Here is a 22,932-nt window from a genome sequence, read left to right as displayed (position 1 = left end):
CCATTTGAAAAGTGTGATTCAAAAGAGATATTTAAAGTTACTGAAAGATGTAAATGGAATATATTAATTCAAGACTGCTGCTGCTTATTTTAATGACAGGTTTCAGAGTAGCAGCCGTGTTAGTCTGTATTCGCAAAAAGAAAAGGAGTACTTGTGGCACCTTAGAGACTAATGTTAGTCTCTAAGGTGCCACAAGTACTCCTTTTCTTTTTGCTTATTTTAAGGCTCTCTGATAAATATGTGATCAGAAAGTTCTGTGAAATAATACACAAGATGTTTTGTATTCAATAGCTAGAACTGAGGCTGGTGTATCCTTGTGTCACTGGATTAAATTCCTGCTTCTGTTTTGTTTTTAGAAGTTTTTTTCCCCCATCACTAGTCTATGATAGTGTAACTCCTATCCATTGAATCCATTCCAGTCTGTTAATAGAGATACGATTTAGGCTGGAGAAAAATGTATTTTATGTCCATTGTAGTTGTTTGTGGAATCTGCCGCCAAAATTGAATAAATTCATTGCATTACATGGGGAAATTGATTAACTGCTTGCCATATTTAATTGAGGCCCTTTTCTGCAGACGCTCATCATTTAGAACAGACTAAATTGAGTGTTAAATTATAAAGTTGGTAAAAACATTTACTAATGAGAGAAAACTCTTTTTTTGCTAAGTTCCAACTCACAGCATTTTTACTGCCTAGTTATAAGCCCTTGTAAATAAAGTGTTTTAATTAAAACACTGACCCTTTTATAATAACGTTGTGAATGGTGGCATTATAATTCTATGTCAGATACAGTATGTTGTTTATCCTGAACATCTTTTTGATTTCACTTTAGCTTGACATTAGCTTTGTCTTTATATATATATATATATATATATATATATATATATATATATATATAAAATTGGAATAAACATGAAAGTATTTGATTTGTTAAAAATGTGTCTTTCTAATTTCTGCATGAAAACATTTGCTTTGGCAATCAAGATACCCGATGCTATAATAATTCACATGCAATTTTTATATTTGCTTTTTTGTTCAATTATATGTCAGGCCTAGTATGTCACAAGCACAGTAAAGCTGAGGAATATAAATTGGTACTATGTCCTGGAGTCATTTTAAACCATTGTATTTAACATATGTGACATGTCTGAGTTAGCTAGTGATTGAATTAAAGTTCATGATTGACACAGAATGCTCTGTTGTGACAGTGTTTATGGCTTGTAATATACAGCAACATGTGCAGCAATACAGGAATGTCAACTTTTAACAGCTTTTTTTTAATGGAATTTACACTTCTAATGTTTAAGGAATATGTGGTGGTGGAGTTTAACTTAGTGGAAAAAAAGGAAATAAAACTGAAGCATAAAAACCAGTGTTCTCTTCTATGCAGTTGCTTGCAAATTACATGCTTTACATTTATTAAATTCCTTATTCTGAGGTTGCATTGTCTAAAAGATATCAGTATAGGGCTTGATGCAAATAGAAAGACTCTCATTGACTTAAGTGGGATTTAGCCTAGGTTCATAGGGACAAACTTCCAGTAATTACCTCTTGAATTGTGACCCCGGATTTGCATGTTAGTCACAGATGCCCGTAAAAAACCCAGAATGTGTATTGAAATAGATTTTTTTTCTTTCCAGACCTGCTAGTTCATTAATGTAAGTGCTCCTTTTGTGCACAGATTCTTTCTCTTGTGAGCATGGATGATTGTGTCTTCAATATGTGCAGTGATTTAAAGGCTGGTATATTAATGTTAATTTGAAAATGAGGTCCAAAATGTTTTAAGGTTTCCTAGGGGTGAGTAATGAAAAGTTCAACTTTTACAAATTAAACTGATTACCTTTCTTGTCACACATTCTGCTACAAACGGACTGATTTTAATTTGGGTTGCTGTCAGTACAAATAAGGAAACCAGGAGCATAAATGTAGCGCTGTCTCTTCTGTAGTCTCCTATTTTGATTTGAATCACTTTCCATTTTGGTGAAAGTTTGAACTGGGGTTGTACAAGGGCAATACCTCAGTAGATCAGTCAGTGAATTAACAACTGGCTAATTTTCTGTTTGTTTGTTTTTTTTAAATATATATATTGTATGCATACGTGTGTGTGTATGTATGAGTGTGTATGTGTGTAATATATATATATAAAGAGAAACTGGATTCTCAAAAAGAAATTGAGATTTTTTACTCTGGTGAAACAATATACTGTATTCTGCTACGGATTTTATCTAAGTTAAATTTTGGATGTTATTTATACAAACCAATAATTTGTGAACTGTTTTACTATATAAGCAGCATAACTTACTCCAGAATGTCAAGCAAATGTGTATACAAATGTTGACTTGATAAGTTTATCTTTTGGGTATTTTGTGTGTCATCTGTCTTTGCCATTTATGTTTGCACTCAGATTCTGGCCATTAACCGAGGGGAAAATCTGAAGATCCTGACAGTGAAGGTCAACGTTCCTGACGGGGTGAAGAATGAGTTCTGTAGGTGGTGTGTCAATGAAAGGTCCGTGTATATGTGTATATATTCTTACTGAAATCATATTTTTCTATAAGCAGCTACATACTAAAATGCACCTCACATATCTTGTTATGTTAAGAAAATATAATGTTTAACTTGTTAGATGAGTTTAAATTTGTGAACAGCTAGATCTCATTCTGTATTTCCACCTACAGCAGACTTATTATTTTGAGGAGGAGGAGGATGTTTTTGGATGTATCTTGAGAATTCTGGCAGCATTCTTTAAGCACCTCAAATTCTAAAATATTTGAAGGTTTACTTTGTAATGCATTTTGAAATTTTTACAGTATGCCCTTTGTACAGGGACATGTGGTAAAAGAACATTTAGGATAAAATATTAGTGTATTTTGAAGCTCTGAAACATCTGGCACCAGCCACTATCAAAAGACACTATATAGGTTTAGATGGACTGTTGGTCTGACCTACTATGACTTTTCTTAAATTCTATTCATATGTATTGATTATACTGTCTAAAATAGTCTGTCTTCGTTCATTAAAAACCTTGTGCCAAAAATATGAAAGAACATTCTTATTTCTAATGAAAAATACCCTTTTTAAAATAAAGGAAGTGTAACATTCCAAAGTCACTATATAATTTGATACTTTGGAATGCATTCTGTATACTTTCAGGACTGTCATTTATTGATATTGTTTCTTAAATATTATTTTTAATTACCCCAAACCTAAATATGATCTGTTTCCCCATAATTCTCATCACAGATGTCCTGACAACTGACTGTGTGCTGTTTATATAGGCTAGTGGTTAAAGCAGAGAATTGGGAGTCCAGACTCAGGTTCTGTTTCCGTTTGTTACTGAGTCTCTGTATGACTTCAGACATGTTACTTTCTTAAGATAACTTGTCTGTTGTGAGGCTTGTTTAATGTTTGCCAAATGCTCTGAGAATCTGTGGTGAAGGGTGTGCTCGAAGTCCTAGTTACAGTAATATTTTCTCCAGTGCTTCACTATTTCTAGGTCTTGGTCCCTTCCCTTCCCAGCTTCCTTCCCTTCAGTGTCAACTGGAGCCCAGCTATCTGCTTTGCAAAATTCTCGTGACATTATTTGTTTATCTTGCTTGCATACACAAAATATCTGGGCTGGGGTTTTCCAAAGATCCAAAGGGTGTTAGGTACCCAATTCCCATTGTATAGGATCCTTGGAAATCCTGATCTTGATGTGTAAAATTTAGTTAATGTGAAATAATGCACAGACAGGAAGGAAGACCTTGCTAATGTCTGATTACATAAAAAGGGTAACATACTATGGTATGAAATTTAAATTATATACCACAGAAAGTGTATAAGTGATTAAAAGTGGTTTGCTCTCTTAGTATAGTGTTTCTTAATGGTAAGGTCCTTGGGCTTTTCAGAGCTCTCATGATTCTTGATCACAGTTAAAAATCCATTTTAGTTCTTACATATGCTACAGACCAAACTGTTTCCTAGCGTAGTATTGTCTACAGCAGAGGTCCCCAAACTGTGGGGCATGCCCCAGGCCAGCCCCCACATAGGGTGGGGAGAGAGCGCCACCCAGATACGCTGCTGGCCTTGCGCCCGGGGATCTGCTGCTGGCCCTGCGTCCTAGGTTCCAGCTGCCAGCCTCAGCTCCACCTCTGCTCTCACCTTTGGCTCCAGCCTCAGTCCCCTTAGCCCTGTCAGCATCCTCCCCTCCCAGAGCTATGTCACTGGTCCTTGGGGGCAGGGGGTAGACAGGTAAGGGAGGGCGTGAGGTAAAAAGTTTGGAGCTCACTGGTCTACAGTGTGGAAAGGAAATATCTGTAACAGTCTTAAAAACCTGCATCTACAATAGAATTCAGCAACAGCTTGAGTGAGTCACTGTCAGTGGAACATTTTGTGTTGCTACAGGAATGATCATTTAAAATGTAAATTTAGATATTTTTGTCAGTCTTCCAGTGCTAAGAGGCATAATGACCTCAGAAATTGAACATTCGACTCAAGAGTCAATATGTGGTTTTTCTAATTAAGGGCCAAATTATTTTCTCTCAAATAAAAAGATTCCATAGGAGACAATTCTAGTAGATCTTGATGCATGAAAATCTATGCTAGATTCTACACTTTCCCACTGGTTCTACAAGTGCACATCTGATCACCAGAAGAGTTTCCTAATGTTACTGAACATTAGGCCGCCCTTGGCCAGCCATCTTCAGTCTTGAGCTGGTCATGTTACTCTGATGATGTTGGCACAATGGTCTGAACAGGAGGATGAGAATAAATACACTCCCTGGTACCTCAAATTCTAAATTTGACAGGTTGATCTTAGCTCCTCATTCGTCTCATGTACAAATGTAATACCATGTAGCTTACTGCATTAGACCCAGACGTAGGTCTTTTTGGACTGCTCTGAGGTAGGGATTCTAATGTATACAGTGCACCAGGTCTGCTTCTGTGATTTGCAGGCCAGTCAGTATTCTCTGTGCTACTTCGCTTCATCCCATACAATTTATAAATTGGAGGCAGTCCTCTTTGATGACACTTTTACAAAAGCTTTTCCCCCCTATTATCATTTCTTTCATCTACAGTCACACTTGTACACGAAAATCCTTAGCAGTTCACATAAGGATATTTCTCATTTCTTACCCAGTACTTTAAATCAGTGCTTTAAATCCTGTATATCTTTGGGGACAGATTTTAGATGCTGCTTCAACTTTTTGTCACCTTGCTAACATATACAAAGGAGACTGTCATATAATATACAGAGAATCTTAATTTTATGAACATCAGTCTTATGAGTGACCAGTTATATGAACCATTTTTCCTTACAGAAAACAAATGGAAAAAAAATCACATAACAAAAGTGAAAGTAAGAAAAATAAGTTATCATCTTATCTCATTCTGATGCCTTCAGGGCACTGGATATTGCTTTGCTGTGGTTTGAAGGATAAGAAGAAAACAATGCAGTGCACCAAACTGCAATTTATGCAACATATCTACTGTAATGTTGAGATGTTGATTTTACAAACTCCTCAGTCCCCAATCATTTTAATAGGGGTTCTACTGTGGTGTTATTCTGAGGTGGGTCACTGCAAATCCCAAAGCTTTTTTTCTTATTCTTGTGCCTCCTAGGTTTTGAAGAGAGATGTCAGTGCCCTATATCCCAATTACTTACCTATTCACTTGCTTCTCATCACTGTAGTGTCCGAGTGCCTTCTAATTATTTATGGAGAGAACATCTGAACACTCATCTGAGATTGGGAAGTGATGAAATATTACAGAAGGGGAACTAAAGTGCAGAGAGATTGAGCTACATGCCTAAGCTTACACAAGAAGCAAACCAAACCTAGAACCCAAATATCCAGAGAGCAGAAGTGCCCTCTCCACAAAACAATGCTATTTCCTACCTGTTAAATTAGTAGTTAATACACTAATTGGTTCTCCCGAGGCAGTCTTCAGAGATAACATGCCATTGAGGGGAAAAGGGGAATTAGAGGGTGATAGGCCTCTTTGAAGACTCTATAACCACTAATGTGGTGTAAATCAGAAGGGCTGGAAACTGAAAACTGAAGATTATATTGAAACTCACTGGGATGAGCACCCACCGCTAGAACTGCCATTGTGGTTGGGCCAAATTCTAGAAAATGGCTGGTTTAGCCTGTCCAGAACTGTCCCCTGCAGTACTCCCGACTCTGTATCTAACCCCCTCTTATGCAGCAGGACCACACTGATCACTGAGGAGGAGGATGGATTTTCACTGAAGTGTGAATACATTTTCAGAAGTTACTCTGTAAAAATAGAATCACTTGGCTTGAGGGGACGGTGGATTTTATTTTTTTCCCCTCCTCTCAGGATGAAATTCTCAAATCCCACATAAGGCCAGTATTATCATGCATTAAATAGCTGTTCTTGTGGCTGACTTCCACCTTCCATGTATAATTAGCTAAATTCTCAGGAAAACAGATTAAACTGCTGCCTTTTTGACTTGGGGTCTAGAAAACCAGCTGCATTCTTTTTGAATCAGTCATTGTCACTGGTAATGAAGATTCCTCAGTTGAACTTTAACAATTCTTTTGATTATGAGTGTGCCCAAATAGAACCCAGCTCACTCTCCCACAGCTGTTGTTTGTTATGCAGGCAGGAGTGCAGATATTTTTACCTTATTCCGTAGGGTAAGCAGATGCACTCAGAGAGAAGACCTGTTGAGTAAGAAGATGCTGTTTTCATAACTTTCCTGACGGTTGCCACCCTTAAAGTATTTTAGAAATTAATTCAGTCTTCATTAAATATTCCAGAAAAAAACACTTTGCGGAGTAGAGATTAATTAGGTTCAAATTATCTTTCAAGAGCTATCTAGAGGTGCTTTAGCTCCATTCCAGTGTTAAGCCTTGTTTCCCTCTCTCCCCCCACAAGTAACGGAATATGTGTGTGGGTTAAAAAACATGCTATTTATTCACAGGCTGTTTATTGAATACCTCTTCTGGATGTTTTTAGTTTCATGATGAATTGTAGAATGTGGTTCTATAGTATTTATAGGACTTCTCACTGAATATCACAAAATCATTTTATTAGTCATTGGTAGGTAGCATGCAGTCAAAAATATCTGCTGTGATGAGCTATTTGTGGATAAGAGGTCTTCTAATCAGCCTTAACAAGAGAGAGGGAACCTGATGTCTGCTGTCCAAATGCATTACTATTTCCATGAGTATAGTCAGTTTTACCACCTGTACAAATTTCTGGTTATAGAATTGGGTAGCAATGAGAGCAAAGGAAACCCAGCACCTGTTTTATGTGTATACCAAAAAATCCTCTCTGTAACAGAGTATAATAAAATTGTTGCCAAAAATTGTTAGTACAATGTTAAGGTCATGTGGCTAAGCATTCAAAAGTAATGAAATGGTAAAACAGGGTCCTTATGTAATCTTTAACTCCCCATGTATGTATGCATCAAGGTATGGTGTTTAATTAGCTGATCACATAGTGCTTCTAAAATATAAATACATAAGAAGAGAATCTGTTTCAGGAGATAATTCTGTAAACAACTGAAAAGTTGTCTGGGCTATTTCAGAGAAGTTTGGGAGTCTTTTTTCTAAATTAGCTTTACATGTAAGTGCAGTACAGACAAGATTAATACTCTATTTTTTAAAAATTAGCATAATTTTCAACCGTGCTCACACCTGGACAGATTTTCAAATGGCCACCACTCTCTCATATTGTTAAAAACAGCTTTCTGAAATGTACCCAAATGTTTCCAGATAGAGCCCTGCCAAGTCCCTCCTACCTGCTCAGTGGACAACTTTAATTCTCTTGTATCTGGTAGGTAATTGCATGGGTTCTTGCTAATAATGTTGCTCAGAAAATAGCTTGGTGAAAAACAAAACCTTGGATCTGATCACACCTGAATTTTGGGGAAGCTTGAAATTCAGATCTGACTCCTGTGGCTTGGGTTGATGTCTTGTAGCAAATCTTAGCAGGGCCTTGTCTATCCACACAGTTGCACCACAGTAGAAAAGGTACAAGATAAGCATGGCTTACAAAATTCTGGGAGATTATTTTTGAATGAGATTTTGCTAGTCTGGAATTTGGTGTATAATTTAAGCATATCATTAACAGAACAAAAAGAAAATGCATGTACTGGGTATGTTTGCTTTTTTGCTGTTCCAAAACAAATAGACTGTTTTCACTCAGAGAGATGTTAAGAAAATGTTTTAACTCAATTTTGTATTTGTTTTCTGTTAACTGGCTGTAGTTCAGCACTTCAATTTTTTTTCCAGCACTTTTATTTGACCTCCATTGCCTTTCTTAACTAGCTGCCCTCTATTCACATCCATAACGCAGTAGTGGCATCCACAGGAAATGCTTTGTCACATATGAGGAAGTTGGGAATTGTAAATGAGGTGCATATAATGGAAATGTAAAACTGATTTATTCATACATTTGGGAAGAAGTTTGACAGTTCTTTTTTCTTTCCAGTCCAAGTGGGAGGGAAGTTTTAATTTATTTTTGTAGTATTTTCTTTAAAATGAAGACAATCTGAAATACTAGTTCGCTAAAAGTCCATAGTCCTCTCACCTTTTCTGACAGTAAAAGTGTGTGCCAAGTTACAGTGCCTTCTTCAATTCAATACTGAAGATATAACTTTACAGCAGCATTGGTGCAGTAGTGCTGGCATTTATAGAACATCTTGCTGAAGCAATACATATTAGAAAATTGTTTTGGTCTTTATTTTCTCTCTCTCTAACTGTGGAAGCTGCTTCTTTCTTATCTTGAGGGGATCTTCCTTTCTGAGGCTAGGGCAAGAAATAATCAGCTTAGTTTGCAGCAAGGAATTTTAAGAACAACTTTCTAACTATAAGGATAGTTAGTCACTGGAACAGAGAAGTTTTTGAATCCCCGTTATTGAAGGTTTTCAAGAACAGATTAAAAAGAAAAGGAGTACTTGTGGCACCTTAGAGACTAACAAATAACAGAACGCCACTAGGCATCACCTTCAGCCCCCAACTAAAACCTCTTCAACGCATCATCAAGGATCTACAACCTATCCTGAAGGCCGACCCATCACTCTCACATATCTTGGGAGAAAGGCCAGTCCTTGCTTATAGACAGCCCCCCAACCTGAAGCAAATACTCACCAGCAACCACACACCACACACCAAAAACACTAACCCTGGAACCTATCCTTGCAACAAAGCCCGTTGCTAACTGTGTCCACATATCTATTCAGGGGACACCATCATAGGGCCTAATCACATCAGCCACACTATCAGAGGCTCGTTCACCTGCGCATCTACCAATGTGATATATGCCATCATGTGCCAGCAATGCCCCTCTGCCATGTACATTGGCCAAACTGGGCAGTCTCTCTGTAAAAGAATAAATGGACACAAATCAGACATCAAGAATTATAACATTCAAAAACCAGTTGGAGAACACTTCAGTCTCTTTGGTCACTCAATTACAGACCTAAAAATGGTAATTCTTCAACAAAAAAACCTTCAGAAACAGACTCCAACGAGAGACTGCTGACTTGGAATTAATTTGCAAACTGGATACAATTAACTTAGACTTGAATAAAGACTGGGAGTGGATGTGTCATTACACAAAGTAAAATTATTTCCCCATGTTTATTTCCCCCCCTACTATTCCCCTCACATGTTCTTGTCAATTGCTGGAAATCTACATTTATGATTCTGTGTGGTGGAAGTGTTTAATGCTGCTCTTTTTGTTTTTTTTGTACAGGTGGAGACCAAAACGCTATGCAAAACCAGAGTTAATGAAGATATTGCATAATTCGGTGGAAGATTCATATAAACGTCTTATTTATCCTCTCCTCTGTAGAGAATTCAGGTAAACATTGCACTGTTTGTTTTCACAAAACCTGGTACCATGTAGGATTTAGTGTGTATCATTCAGCCAAGTAAAAATTAATAATATTTAGTTTAGCCTGAAATAATCCAAAAGAGATGAATTATCAATTTCAATTCTCAAAATTCAGTTTTCAACCGCATTCAGGTTAATCTAGGTCAGGGATGGCCAACCTGTGGCTCCGGAGCACATGTGGCTCTTCAGAAGTTAATAAGTAGCTCCTTGTATAGGCACCGACTCCAGGGCTGGAGCTACAGGCGCCAACTTTCCAATGTGCCAGGGGGTGTTCACTGCCCCCTGGCTCTGCCACAGGCCCTGCCCCCACTCCATCCCTCCCTGCCCCCTCCCCTTAGCCTACTGAGCCCTCACTCTTCCCCCTCCCCCCAAGAGCCTCCTGCACACCATGATACAGCTGATTGGGGAGGGAGGGGACGGTGCTGATTGGCAGGGCTGCTGGTGGGTGGGAGGCACTGGGAGCGGGGTAGGGGAGCTGATGCGGGGATGCTGACATATTACTGTGGCTCTTTGGCAATGTACATTGCTAAATTCTGGCTCCTTCTCAGGCTGGCCACCCCTGGTCTAGGTAAACAAGTGGTCTAAGCAGAAAAAGAAAATTTTTGTCTTAGCAATATAAACAATATAATGTATCAGACATTTTTAATAATCTGTAATCTTAATTTTTTTTAAATGGACATTTTATAGCCATTTTATTCCTATTAATTTTAATTGGAGAAAAAGTATTTAAAATGGTCAATAACTCAACTTCAGGAGGAAAAAAAGAACCCTATTTCATATGTTGGCTGTACTTTTCATAATATTTTTACCTAACAAGTACAGTTTAGAGTTTACATTAAAATACTATAATCGGATCATTATCATCATCTTAACAATAAACCTTTGTCTCTGAAATTGTCTTAGACATCTGTTGTTTCCATTACACAATTGCCATTGCAATAATGCTGTCACTGACATTGTTCTGACTCCATTTCTCTTACCTGTCTGAAAGAAACTGACAAAGTAATTGCTCTTGTTGGAAGGGGCCCTTATATTTGTCATCTCCACTACATGATAAATATACTAGTCATAATGTTGGTTTGATACTGTACTATGGATTTTGTGATGGCTCTGTAAAATAGTCTTATTTTCAATGACACTGTAATAGCTGTGTCATGAGATGAAGTGTCACATGCAAGCTATATCATTCTGTTTAAATGAACAGGAAATTTAAAATTCAAAACTTAGTAGTATTTGAGTCTATTTTGCCATTGGTGGGTGGGAGTTAACTATATAAGTAGGCTCCAGTGTGATTGATTTAAGTCCCCGAAGATCACTTCATAGTTCGGCTGCCATGTTGGGTTTAATTTGCATCATTTTTGGCTACAGAATCTAATGTGTGGCTCTAATCTAATGGGGCCTTCTTGACCTTGGATTTTACCCATTGGTACAGCCCCTTGTGCAGATGGAGAAATCCATGGTTTGCCTTGCCTTTCCCCGTGTACACTATGGGGTTGTGTCACTGCAGCATCTGTGGCTGGCCACCTATAACTATAATCAGGACACATGCCCCAGCCCCGAGTCCCCTCCTGCACACAAACTCCCTCCCAGAGCCCGCACCCCTTCCCATACCCCAGTCCCCTGCCCCAGCCTGGAACCCCCTCCTGTACTCCAAACCCCTCATCCCTGCCCCCACCCCAGAGCCCGCACCCCCCGATGGAGCCCTCACCCCCCCCACCAACCCCCTCCTATGCCCTGAATCCCTCATTTCTGGCCCCATCCCAGAGCCCCCTCCCACACTCTGAACCCCTCAGCCTCCTCCTACACCCCAAACCTTTCATCCCCGGCCCCACCTCAGAGCTCGCACCTCCAGCCAGAGCCCTCATCCCCGCCCATACCCCAACCCACTGCCTCAGCCTGGTGAAAATGAGCAAGTGAGCGAGAGTGGGGGAGAGTGAGCAATGGAGGGAAGAGGGATGGAGTAAGCGGGGGCAGGGAGCGGGGCAAGGCAACGGTAACTGGTTTTCTGCAATCAGAAAGTTGGCAACCCTACCCAATGTAGACAAGGCCCGAGAGTTGGGATTTCTGGGATCTGTTCCCAACTTTGAAACTGATTCACTCTGTGACCTTGGGTGAATCATTTAACTTTTGTGTTTGTTTCCTCATGTGTAAAATGGAATTAATAGTACTCAAAAGGGTTTCTTATGAGGCTTGGTTATATAGGGGCAAGTTCTAGTTTCAGATGCCCACTTGGACTCTCATTATAGTAAATGGACGGCACGTGAAAGCATGTCTGAAGGCTAAATTTGGCATTTAAAGGTTTGTAAAGCGATATGTGTAAAGATTTAAAAGTGGACTTGTGAATTTGCTTGGTAACTGCAAGCTGGTATGACAGAATTTCACATATCCTATGATCAAGAGCTGATGTGGGAAAAGGATTTAGGTATTCCCCTGAAAGCATAATTGGCCACATTCACTTGTCTGTGTCTCCCTCTCAACTCCCTAGACTACTTCTGGCTTCTGAGAGAGCGGGAAACTATGTCCCTTTTCCCTCCTAGATATGTGAGGGATTTTCATTTAGCTTATCTCCCGCTCTTCTTCGAAAGTGTAGGTGGGGTGAGGTTGAGATGACACTGGATCCAGTTGTTAAGGTCATCTTGCTGCACTTCAACCTTCATCTGAGCTGACCATGTTTTGCGGTCAACCAGGCTTATAGAAGGTGTCGTGGTCCATTCCTCTTCTCCCTGAACCTCCTTCAAATTAGACTTCAAGTTAAGGTTGCTACAGTAAGTATAATTCTTAAACAAAATATATGACAAAAATATTGGTTAGTTGTGGTAACTGTCATAAATACTCCATAACTCTTACAGTTAATACATTAGTAGGGCCTTACCAATTCACATGCAAAACGTGTCAAGGAATGTGAAATCTGGTCTCCCCCTGTGGAATCTGGTCTTTTGTGTGCTTTTACCCTATACTATACAGATTGCATGGGGGAGACCAGCGTTTCTCAAATTGGAGGTCCTGAGCCAAAAGGGAGTTGCAGAGGGGTCATGGTATTGCCACCCTTACTTCTGTGCTGCTGCTGGCAGGGGGATGCCATCAGAGCTGGGCATGTGGCCAACAGCTGCCGTTCTGCGGTCACCCAGCTCTGAAGGCAGAGCCCTGCCAGCAGCAGCACAGAAGTAAGGGTGGCAGTACCATACCGCACCACCCTTCTGCGCTGCCGCCTTCAGAGCTGGGCAGCCAGAGAGTGGGGGGTGCTGAGTGAGGGCCCAGCTCTGCAGGCAGCAGCGCAAAAGTAAAGGTAGCAATACCAGACCATGCCATCCTTACTTCTGCGCTGCTGCTGGCGGCGGCTCTACCTTCAGAGCTGGGCTCCCAGCCAGCAGCTGCCGCTCTCCAGCTGCCCAGCTCTGAAGGCAGCACCGCCGCCAGCAGAAGCACAGAAGTAAGGGTAGCAGTACTCCAACCTTCCCCCCCGCAAACAATAACCTTGTTTCCCTGCCTTCTCTCCTTCCCCCCCCCCCCAAAAAAAAACCAACCAAAAAACAAACAACCTCCTTTTTGTGTCAGGGCCCCTACAATTACAACACCGTGAAATTTTAGGTTTAAATAGCTGAAATCATGAAATTTACTATTTTAAAAATCCTATGACCATGAAATTGACCAAAATGGACTGTGAATTTGGTAGGGCCCTATACATTAGGTTAAGAATAATATTGATGTGCAAATCCACTTTGAGTTGCAAAAACAGCCATAACACACACACTCCAGATAAACTTTCAAACTCTTTTATCATACACCACCTACTTTTTCAAAAGTTACTATTTTTGTGTGTCTTTAATTTTTTGGGTGCACAACCTGAAACAGTCAAAGATGTTTTGATTTTTAGATCAGGCCCCTTGAAGCTTGTCAAGTTGGGTATCCAAAACCAATAGTCGCATTTTGAAAATTTAGGCCTCATATAACTAGGGAGCCAGTATCCCTCTGAAAAATATCTGCTTTGAGTGCTCCTGCTTCTATGTATCCGAGTTGTTTTATTGGCCACTGTCAGTTACTTTGCAGACAAGATTGCTCCAATTCATTTGACTGGCAGTTTGTATGGTAGATTTCTGGAAGGATGGGATAAATGCAGTAACTGGTCTGCTACCTCCCTTAGGTGTTACCTCATTGGCACCTTACAAAGGTGCCGAGGAAGCGACACACGGTGACCTGAATCCTCTTAGCTATTAAAATAAATTAGAGAGGTTTATTTCACCATAGTTGGTCAAAACTGTGAATATCGTCTTGTGGGGATGTCGTGCCAGTTTCCTTCAAATGTGCGAGAGCAGTTGCCATTCACAACCTGCTCTAAAACAAAGTTCACTCTTCAGAGTCAAAATTTGTCCCTTTCCTGGAATTTCCTGGAACTTTTATTAACAAGTTGGTGGCCTGTGATATACAGAAGTTCAGACTAGATGATCTGGTGGTTCCTTCTGGCCTTAAACTCTATGACTCTAAGCTAATAATACGATGAGAGTTCCTTAAATCAAGCCTTTTCCCAGGCTTGGCTCTAGTGTTCTTAGACTGTTCAACCCACACCTTAGGCTCATTGTCACGTTCCTTATATCTGGGTGGGATAATGAGCCACCTGCCTCTGTGCTTCAGTAGAAAAACCCTGGCCTTAACTACAATGTGTGGTTGTTTTTTTAACAAAGACCCTAATAACATCCAATTATTTACGGGATACTTTTAAGAAATTTGGTTATAGTTTATACTGGGAGCAATATTCTTTAATAACCTGGCTCTTTCCACTCATTTTTTAAACCAAGTACATACCTTCCCCCCTCCCTCCCATGTGACTTTTGCGTGGTCTAACGTATGTTTTGTTATGTTATGTTATTAACTATTCAGAAGTAGCTGTTTGGTAAATAGGGATTAGGTATGCATTACAATGGCTTGCAACAACAGTTAGCTTCGTTTAGCTCTTCTCAGTCATATGAAATCATGGATACTTTTGCAATGCTGTGGAATAGATTTAATAGTCTTAAAGTAGTGTGGAGTACATATAGGAATACACTTTTTTTCACCAAACCAGCACTTTCAAAGAAATCTTCATCAACAATTTATAATGTGAAGTTTGTTGCAACAGTGGGTTAGTGCAATTTTTTGTTTTGCTTTTTAAAATAAAACAAACTCTGGATCAGGTTAAGTCTGAGTTTAGGTCATAAGTGAAATAAGTGAAATACTTTTTGTTCCTGAGTGGATGTTTGTCCATATCTCACTGTTTGGGAAAATTTGGCATAATTGGCCAAATTTCCTAACTAGGAAAGGCCTGGAACTGGAATAATATGGGATGAGTGCTGAAACTGAACTCCTGTGGGGAAGAATGTACAGCACCTGCCAATAGTATTCTTGGCTTGAGATGGTGAGCAATCAGTTTCTCACTTTTGTGACCACTTAACTCCTCTCCTTTTTTATCCTCTCTCTCTTTTCATCAGAAGTTTTTCTTTGGAGTCTTGCACAGGGCTGCTAAAGTACTTTAAAACCTCCTTTTAGTATTAACATCTCCAACTTTTTTTTTATTAATAAGCGTTGGAGCAGAAAGTTTCGAAGAGTGTGTTGAGACTTTTACTCCTAATGATGAGGAGGAGAGAACTTGCCAGCAAGACAGTTACCTTATTTATTGTTTAATTTCCTGCCTTCTACTTTCCTTCCTGTCAGATACCATGATTGCTCAGACCTGGTATAATAATGTCCAGCAATGCTTTTGGCACTTCAGAATACATTTTATTTTGTTGCAGTCCTGCCTGGAATAATTTCATAGGGATTCAACACTATAGACCTCCGGGATCTAATTTGGATATGGATAGAGCCCTTTTTAATGTTTTTAATCAAGTAAATACTAATGGAAACTGTGTGATCATGGGAAACTTTAACTTCCCAGATATAGACTGGAGGACCAGTGCTAGTAATAATAATAGGGCTCAGATTTTCCTAGATGCGATAGCTGATGGATTCCTTCATCAAGTAGTTGCTGAACCGACTAGAGGGGATGCCATTTTAGATTTAATTTTGATAAGTAGCGAGGACCTCATAGAAGAAATGGTTGTAGGGGACAATCTTGGCTCAAGTGATCATGAGCTAATTCAGTTCAAACTAAATGGAAGGATTAAGAAAAATAAATCTGCAACTAGAGTTTTTGATTTCAAAAAGGCTGACTTTCAAAAATTAAGGAAATTAGTTAGGGAAGTGGATTGGACTGAAGAACTTATGGATCTAAAGGTAGAGGAGACCTGGGATTACTTTAAATCAAAGCTGCAGAAGCTATCAGAAGCCTGTATCCCAAGAAAGGGGAAAAAAATTCATAGGAAGGAGTTGTAGACCAGGCTGGATGAGCAAGCATCTTAGAGAGGTGATTAAGAAGAAGCAGAAAGCATACAGGGAGTGGAAGATGGGAGGGATCAGCAAGGAAAGCTACCTAATTGGGGTCAGAACATGTAGGGATAAAGTGAAACAGGCTAAAAGTCGAGTAGAGTTGGACCTTGCAAAGGGAATTAAAACCAATAGTAAAAGGTTCTATAGCCATATAAATAAAAAGAAAACTAAGAAAGAAGAAGTGGGGCCGCTAAACCCTGAGGATGGAGTGGAGGTTAAAGATAATCTAGGCATGGTCCAATATCTAAACAAATACTTTGCCTCAGTCTTTAATAAGGCTAAAGAGGATCTTAAGGATAATGGTAGCATGACAAATGGGAATGAGGATATGGAGATAGATATTACCATATCTGAGGTAGAAGCGAAACTGAAACAGCTTAATGAGACTAAATCGGGGGGCCCAGATAATCTTCATCCAAGAATATTAAAGGAATTGGCACCTGAAATTGCAAGCCCATTAGCAAGAATTTTTAATGAATCTGTAAACTCAGGAGTTGTACCGAATGATTGGAGAATTGCTAATATAGTTCCTATTTTTAAGAAAGGAAAAAAAAGTGATCCGGGTAACTACAGGCCAGTTAGTTTGACATCTGTAGTATGCAAGGTCCTGGAAAAAATTTTGAAGGAGAAATTACTTAAGGACATTGAAGTCAATGGTAAATGGGACAAAATATAACATGGTTTTACAAAAGGTAGATCGTGCCAAACCAACCTAATCTTTTTTGTAAAAGTAACAGATTTTTTAGATAAAGGAAACGCAGTGGATCTAATTTACCTAGATTTCAGTAAGGCATTTGATACCGTGCCACATGGGGAATTATTAGTTAAATTGGAGAAGATGGGGATCAGTATGAACATCAAAAGGTGGATAAGGAATTGGTTAAAGGGGAGACTGCAACGGGTCCTACTGAAAGGCGAACTGTCAGGTTGGAGGGAGGTTACCAGTGGAGTTCCTCAGGGATCGGTTTTGGGACCAATCTTATTTAATCTTTTTATTACTGACCTTGGCACAAAAGGTGGGAGTGTGCTAATAAAGTTTGCAGATGATACAAAGCTGGGAATTATTGCCAATTCGGAGAAGGATCGGGATATTATACAGGAGGATCTGGATGACCTTGTAAACTGGAGTAATAGTAATAGGATGAAATTTAATAGTGAGAAGTGTAAGGTTATGCATTTAGGGATTAATAACAAGCATTTTAGTTATAAGTTGGGGATGCATCAATTAGAAGTAATGGAAGAGGAGAACGACCTTGGAGTATTGGTTGATCATAGGATGACTATGAGCTGTCAATGTGATATGGCTGTGAAAAAAGCTAATGCGGTTTTGGGATGCATCAGGAGAGGCATTTCCAGTAGGGATAAGGAGGTTTTAGTACCATTATACAAGGCACTGGTGAAACCTCACCTAGAATACTGTGTGCAGTTCTGGTCTCCCATGTTTAAAAAGGATGAATTCAAACTGGAGCAGGTACAGAGAAGGGCCACTAGGATGATCCGAGGAATGGAAAACTTGTCTTATGAAAGGAGACTTAAGGAGCTTGGCTTGTTTAGCCTAACTAAAAGAAGGTTGAGGGGAGATATGATTGCTCTCTATAAATATATCAGAGGGATAAATACAGGAGAGGGAGAGGAATTATTTCAGCTCAGCACCAATGTGGACACAAGAACAAATGGGTATAAACTGGCCACCAGGAAGTTTAGACTTGAAATTGGATGAAGGTTTCTAACCATCAGAGGAGTGAAGTTTTGGAATAGCCTTCCAAGGGAAGCAGTGGGGGCAAAAGATCTATCTGGTTTTAAGATTCTACTCGATAAGTTTATGGAGGAGATGGTATGATGGGATAATGTGATTTTGGTAAGTAATTGATCTTTAAATATTCAGGGTAAATAGGACTAATCCCCTGAGATGGGATATTAGATGGGTGGGATCTGAGTTACCCAGGAAAGAATTTTCTGTAGTATCTGGCTGGTGAATCTTGTTGCCCATATGCTCAGGGTTTAGCTGGTGAATCTTGCCCATATGCTCAGGATTTAGCTGATTGCCAATATTTGGGGTTGGGAAGGAATTTTCCTCCAGGGCAGATTGGAGAGGCCCTGGAGGTTTTTCGCCTTCCTCTGTAGCATGGGTGACTTGAGGGAGGCTTCTCTGCTCCTTGAAGTCTTGAAACCATGATTTGAGGACTTCAATAGCTCAGACATGGGTGAGGTTTTTCGTAGGAGTAGGTGGGTGAGATTCTGTGGCCTACGCTGTGCAGGAGGTCGGACTAGATGATCAGAATGGTCCCTTCTGACCTTAGTATCTATGAACAGAAGTGATGAGATGAAGAAATCTTTTTTTAAATGTATAATCCTTTCCTAATTTTCCATACTCTCTCAAAAAGTGCTGAAGCTCCTTCCCTCACTGTTCTTCATAGTCACTTTTTTCCTATACATCTCATTTCACACCTGAAGTTCCCACAGAAAATATTGCTTGTGCTTTGCATATGGAAGCTGGAGTTTGGAAATGGAGTCCAAACTTTAGAACCCTTATCTTCTAGCTGTGACTCCAGATGTCAGTAGGCCAAAATTAGGATAATTGCCCTTATTAAAATACTTCTCTTGGCAATCTGATGACTGAATGCAAGTTTGAGTTTCAAATGCAGAAGAAAATTAAAGGAATCTTCATATTCTTTATATTTGTTGTTACTATAATCATCCTAGTAAATTTGAAATGATAATGTTAAATTATTTTATTTTTCATAAAATGGCAAATGAGAATATTTATTTTCAAAATAATCAATGCTCTTATGTTTAAGAGAGAACCCCCACTCCCACAAACCTCATTAATAAGAATTACCAGAAATTAGAACAACACAAAGCTAGGCATTTGATCATTTTTGACGCAGTCAGTGGTGTCCTGAGAACATAAAGGAAAAATAAATGTCAGGCTACCTGGGACAGTTTCATAAAGGATTAAATGACTATCCAAAATTTAAAATTGAGGGCTGGCAGTCGGGGTGGTGAGTCATATCACTGATACAGATGTTGAATGAGAAGCAGGTAAAGAGAAAAAGAAAGGTCTATATTTGAAATTAAAAATACAGGATATTAAGTAATAGAAAGGACATACGTTATAGTCTCCACACACCTGGCACTTTCAGTACCATTTCCTGTTACTATAAAAGTTTCTTAAATCCAAGCCAACTTTAAACATGTTTCCATAAAATGTACAAAACTAATAACATGTGGCTAGGGATAAATCCAATTCCTGCACAGGTCCTTGTTGTAGTAGAACTGGTAGATTGAGCTGCATATGGGGAGTGGATGTCCTGTGGGTGATATAGAACCCACTTTTTGGAGATAGAGGAATGCCAGGGCCAGAGGATCTTCCTTTGTGCAGATTCTCCAGTCTTCACGCCCACACACCATGGCAGAGGCAGCGACTGCTTCTGCTGTTGGGTTCAGTGGCAGCTGCTACAGCGCAGCCATTCTGCTACCTGAGGGTGATTCCTTCTTCTACTCAATGGAGACCAGAGCACAGTCTTTGATGTACCTTTGAAATGACAGGGCAGCCTAGGGAATGTATGTAAATTTTGTGTACTTTTCATCATCTCCCTTTTGATGGGGGAAGGCCAGATGGCTATAGGAAAGTAGTGGGAGATAGATATATTAGCCCCAGGCTAAACAAATCCCTGTTACCAGGGTAAGCAAATAGCAGTTGCTCCAGGTCAATTAAGACACCTGGGGCCAATTAAGATCCTTCTAGAAAGCAGGGAAGACAGCTAGGTTGATTAGGACACCTGAAGCCAATCGGGGCTGGCTGAAACTAGTTAAAAGCTTCCCAGTTAGTCAAGTGGGGGCGTGTGTGTCAGGATCTGTAGGAGGAAGCCATGCTGCTGGAGAAATGGAGCAGTACTAATCCTATCAGGCACAAGGAAGGAGGCCCTGAGGTAAAGGTGATGAAGATATTAAGGAAGTGGGGGCTGCTGTGGGGAAGTGGTCCAAGGAATCATACTCGTCCTGTTTCCAAAAAGTCAGCTACCAAGAGCTGCTACTATCAGGGTCCCTCGGCTGGAGCTTGGAGTAGAGGGCAGGCCTGGGCTCCCCACTCCCCTCCCCGGCTAATCACTGAGACTGGGAGACAACAGAGACACTGCAAGGGAGGGTAGCTTCTCCTCACCACCCTTGCTGGCTTGTGATGAAAATGGGTCAGTAGGCTGTGACCCTTGCCTCTAGAGAGAGAAGGGCTACGTGGAGGGTCACAGTGAGCCTCTGAGGCTAACGTAATCTGCCAGGAAGCGCAGGACGTACTGAGACGAGGTCGGAGCTTTGTCACACCCTTTAGATAATATCTATGCTAATTTTGTGTTCTTCATACAAAGACAATTCCAGAGTGATTTTCTTTCTTTTGCATAAAGGATGCCTTTCCATAGAAATGCTTTGCAAAGGATGTGTGAAGGGAAACATGTGGATGGTTGTGTCTTTCTGAGTGATGAAGGGACATCACCAACTTGCAATCTAGACTGTTTTTCAAAAATTGAAGTTAAAAGTAGTTTCACATTCTACATATGTCCATGAGTCTGGGTGCCAGTAGTTGTGGTTTTAGTCATATTTTCCTATTTTTTTAAAAATGTCTGTTCTCCTCATAATTGCTCTGTGTAAAGACGCTCAGAAACTGGGAACAGACTGGCTCTTTGGGAAGCAATTGATCTGACTATACATAAAATACTATCAAATGCACAAAATTAATTGATGTGTAAATGAGAATATGAAAATATATAAACAGAGAATTAATTGTATAGAAAAACTACAAAGAATTATTTTCCCTAATTTTTCATTTATCGTAATCTTAGGTATTGTTTCAGTGGTACATTAATGTGCAGAAAAGGGTTCTTTTTTGACTGACCAAGAAGACACACACTCCTGGGGGAAAAAGTGTGGGTACTTTTAAAGTTATATGCAGGCTTACAGTGTTAGTTACTATATGACTCATCATGACTTTCTTAATTATCCTAGTAACTGATCACATTATAAGATGGTGCATAGATGTGTTCAAGTGCAAAGAGAGAGGAAACCACTGAATATTAAAGATTCTTTTTGTTTAATAAACTTTTTTTTATTCTGTAATAAGTGTAAACAATTAAGACATTTTGTTATCAGACGTTCTCTTTTTGGCTTCTGTTGACATACAAGGCACATACTTTGCATACTTACACCTAGCAAAAATACACATTTGTCTCAGATAAACAAGGATATTTGTAATAAATGGTGCTAAAGTTACAGAACTCATTCCTTGGTCTTCAGTGGTATATTTCTTTTTTCTATCAAAGGTCATGGAAAAGGAAGAAAAATAGAGAATGTTTTGTATCTATGAATTTCTGCTTTGCCTACAACCACACGTTCCACACAAGCAAATATGAAAACACATCAATTACACTGTTATTATTTTGCATCTGAAATTGTTTATCAAGTCACCAGTTTCAAATACAGTTGTGAAATACTGTAACTCATAAACCAGACTGGCTATCTAGTGAGTTATAGTAATTTAGCAATTACATATAGAAACGGCTTATCAGGCCATCTAGTCCATTTCAAGCTTACTTGCTTAAACAAGTTCTGCTGGGTGGTAATTTTCTCAGTAACTAGGAAATTTTCCCAGTCTCCGCAGGTTTACATTAGAAGCTGAATTCAGCATAGGTGTTTCTCAAGGCCGGGCTAATGAAGATCAGAATACCTTTCCCCTGCAAGTAGAAACCCAGCTTTGAGTAGAGACTGCTGTCTGTTCAAAAATGTAATAGTGGATGTGTGAAAATAAGGCAGAAAGGAGTCTGTGCACTTTACACAACTTATGGGAAATGGTAACTGCAAGCCAGTTACTGATGCTACTTTTTTAGGACTACAGCCAATTTTTCATATAGTATCCCTGTTAAAGTAAATGTACCCAAAACTCAAGGAGATCCAGTGGACAGTAACGAAGAAATAATCAGGTTTCAGAGTAAGAAATAATCAGAAATGCTCCAAAAAGAGTACTTTGAACCAACTAAAAAATGTGTCTGAAAATTAACAGGGAAAAAAACGCTCTTTTTGCTTTCTATCCTCTAAGATCTAAGTTAACATCTGATGCAGAGAAAGAATCTATAATGATGTTTGGAAGAAATCTTCGACAGTTGCTTCTGATGAGCCCTGTGAGAGGACGTATTATAATGGGAGTTGATCCTGGGTACAAACATGGCTGCAAGCTGGCTATCATTTCACCAACCAGTAAGTTTAAATTCCAGATTTTCCATCAGCTTTTAAAACACTGTTTAACTTTTGAAATTCACTGAATTATAGTAAAAGCTAGGTGCTATACAATATACTTATGGAGGGTATCTATTTTCTGTTATGATTTAGTCTTTCATGTTTGCATGTTGTTTACCCTGCAAATTCCTTTAGTAGCATGACATTAAATGTTAGGTTTCAGAGTAGCAGCCGTGTTAGTTGTATTCGCAAAAAGGAAAGGAGTACTTGTGGCACCTTAGAGACTAACAAATTTATTAGAGCATAAGCTTTCGTGAGCTACAGCTCACTTCATCGGATGCATTTGGTGGAAAAAACAGAGGAGAGATTTATATACACACACACACACAGAGAACATGAAACAATGGGTTTATCATACACACTGTAAGGAGAGTGATCACTTAAGATAAGCCATCACC

General features: G+C 39.4%; 1 protein-coding gene across 1 annotated transcript in view; it reads left to right on the top strand.

The window, feature by feature from the left end:
* SRBD1 (S1 RNA binding domain 1) overlaps positions 1-22,932 on the top strand; it is a 237,846-nt gene that overhangs the window by 52,227 nt on the left and 162,687 nt on the right. Inside the window, 3 exon segments of the mRNA XM_043511889.1 lie at positions 2,406-2,509; positions 9,713-9,820; positions 22,338-22,495. Coding sequence (XP_043367824.1) covers positions 2,406-2,509; positions 9,713-9,820; positions 22,338-22,495 — 370 coding nt within the window.

This window comes from Dermochelys coriacea, chromosome 3, assembly GCF_009764565.3.
Source record: "Dermochelys coriacea isolate rDerCor1 chromosome 3, rDerCor1.pri.v4, whole genome shotgun sequence".
Classification (NCBI taxonomy): Eukaryota; Metazoa; Chordata; order Testudines; family Dermochelyidae; genus Dermochelys; species Dermochelys coriacea.
The sequence above is the reverse complement of the archived record's forward strand: the minus strand, read 5'-3'. Positions and strand labels throughout refer to the sequence as shown.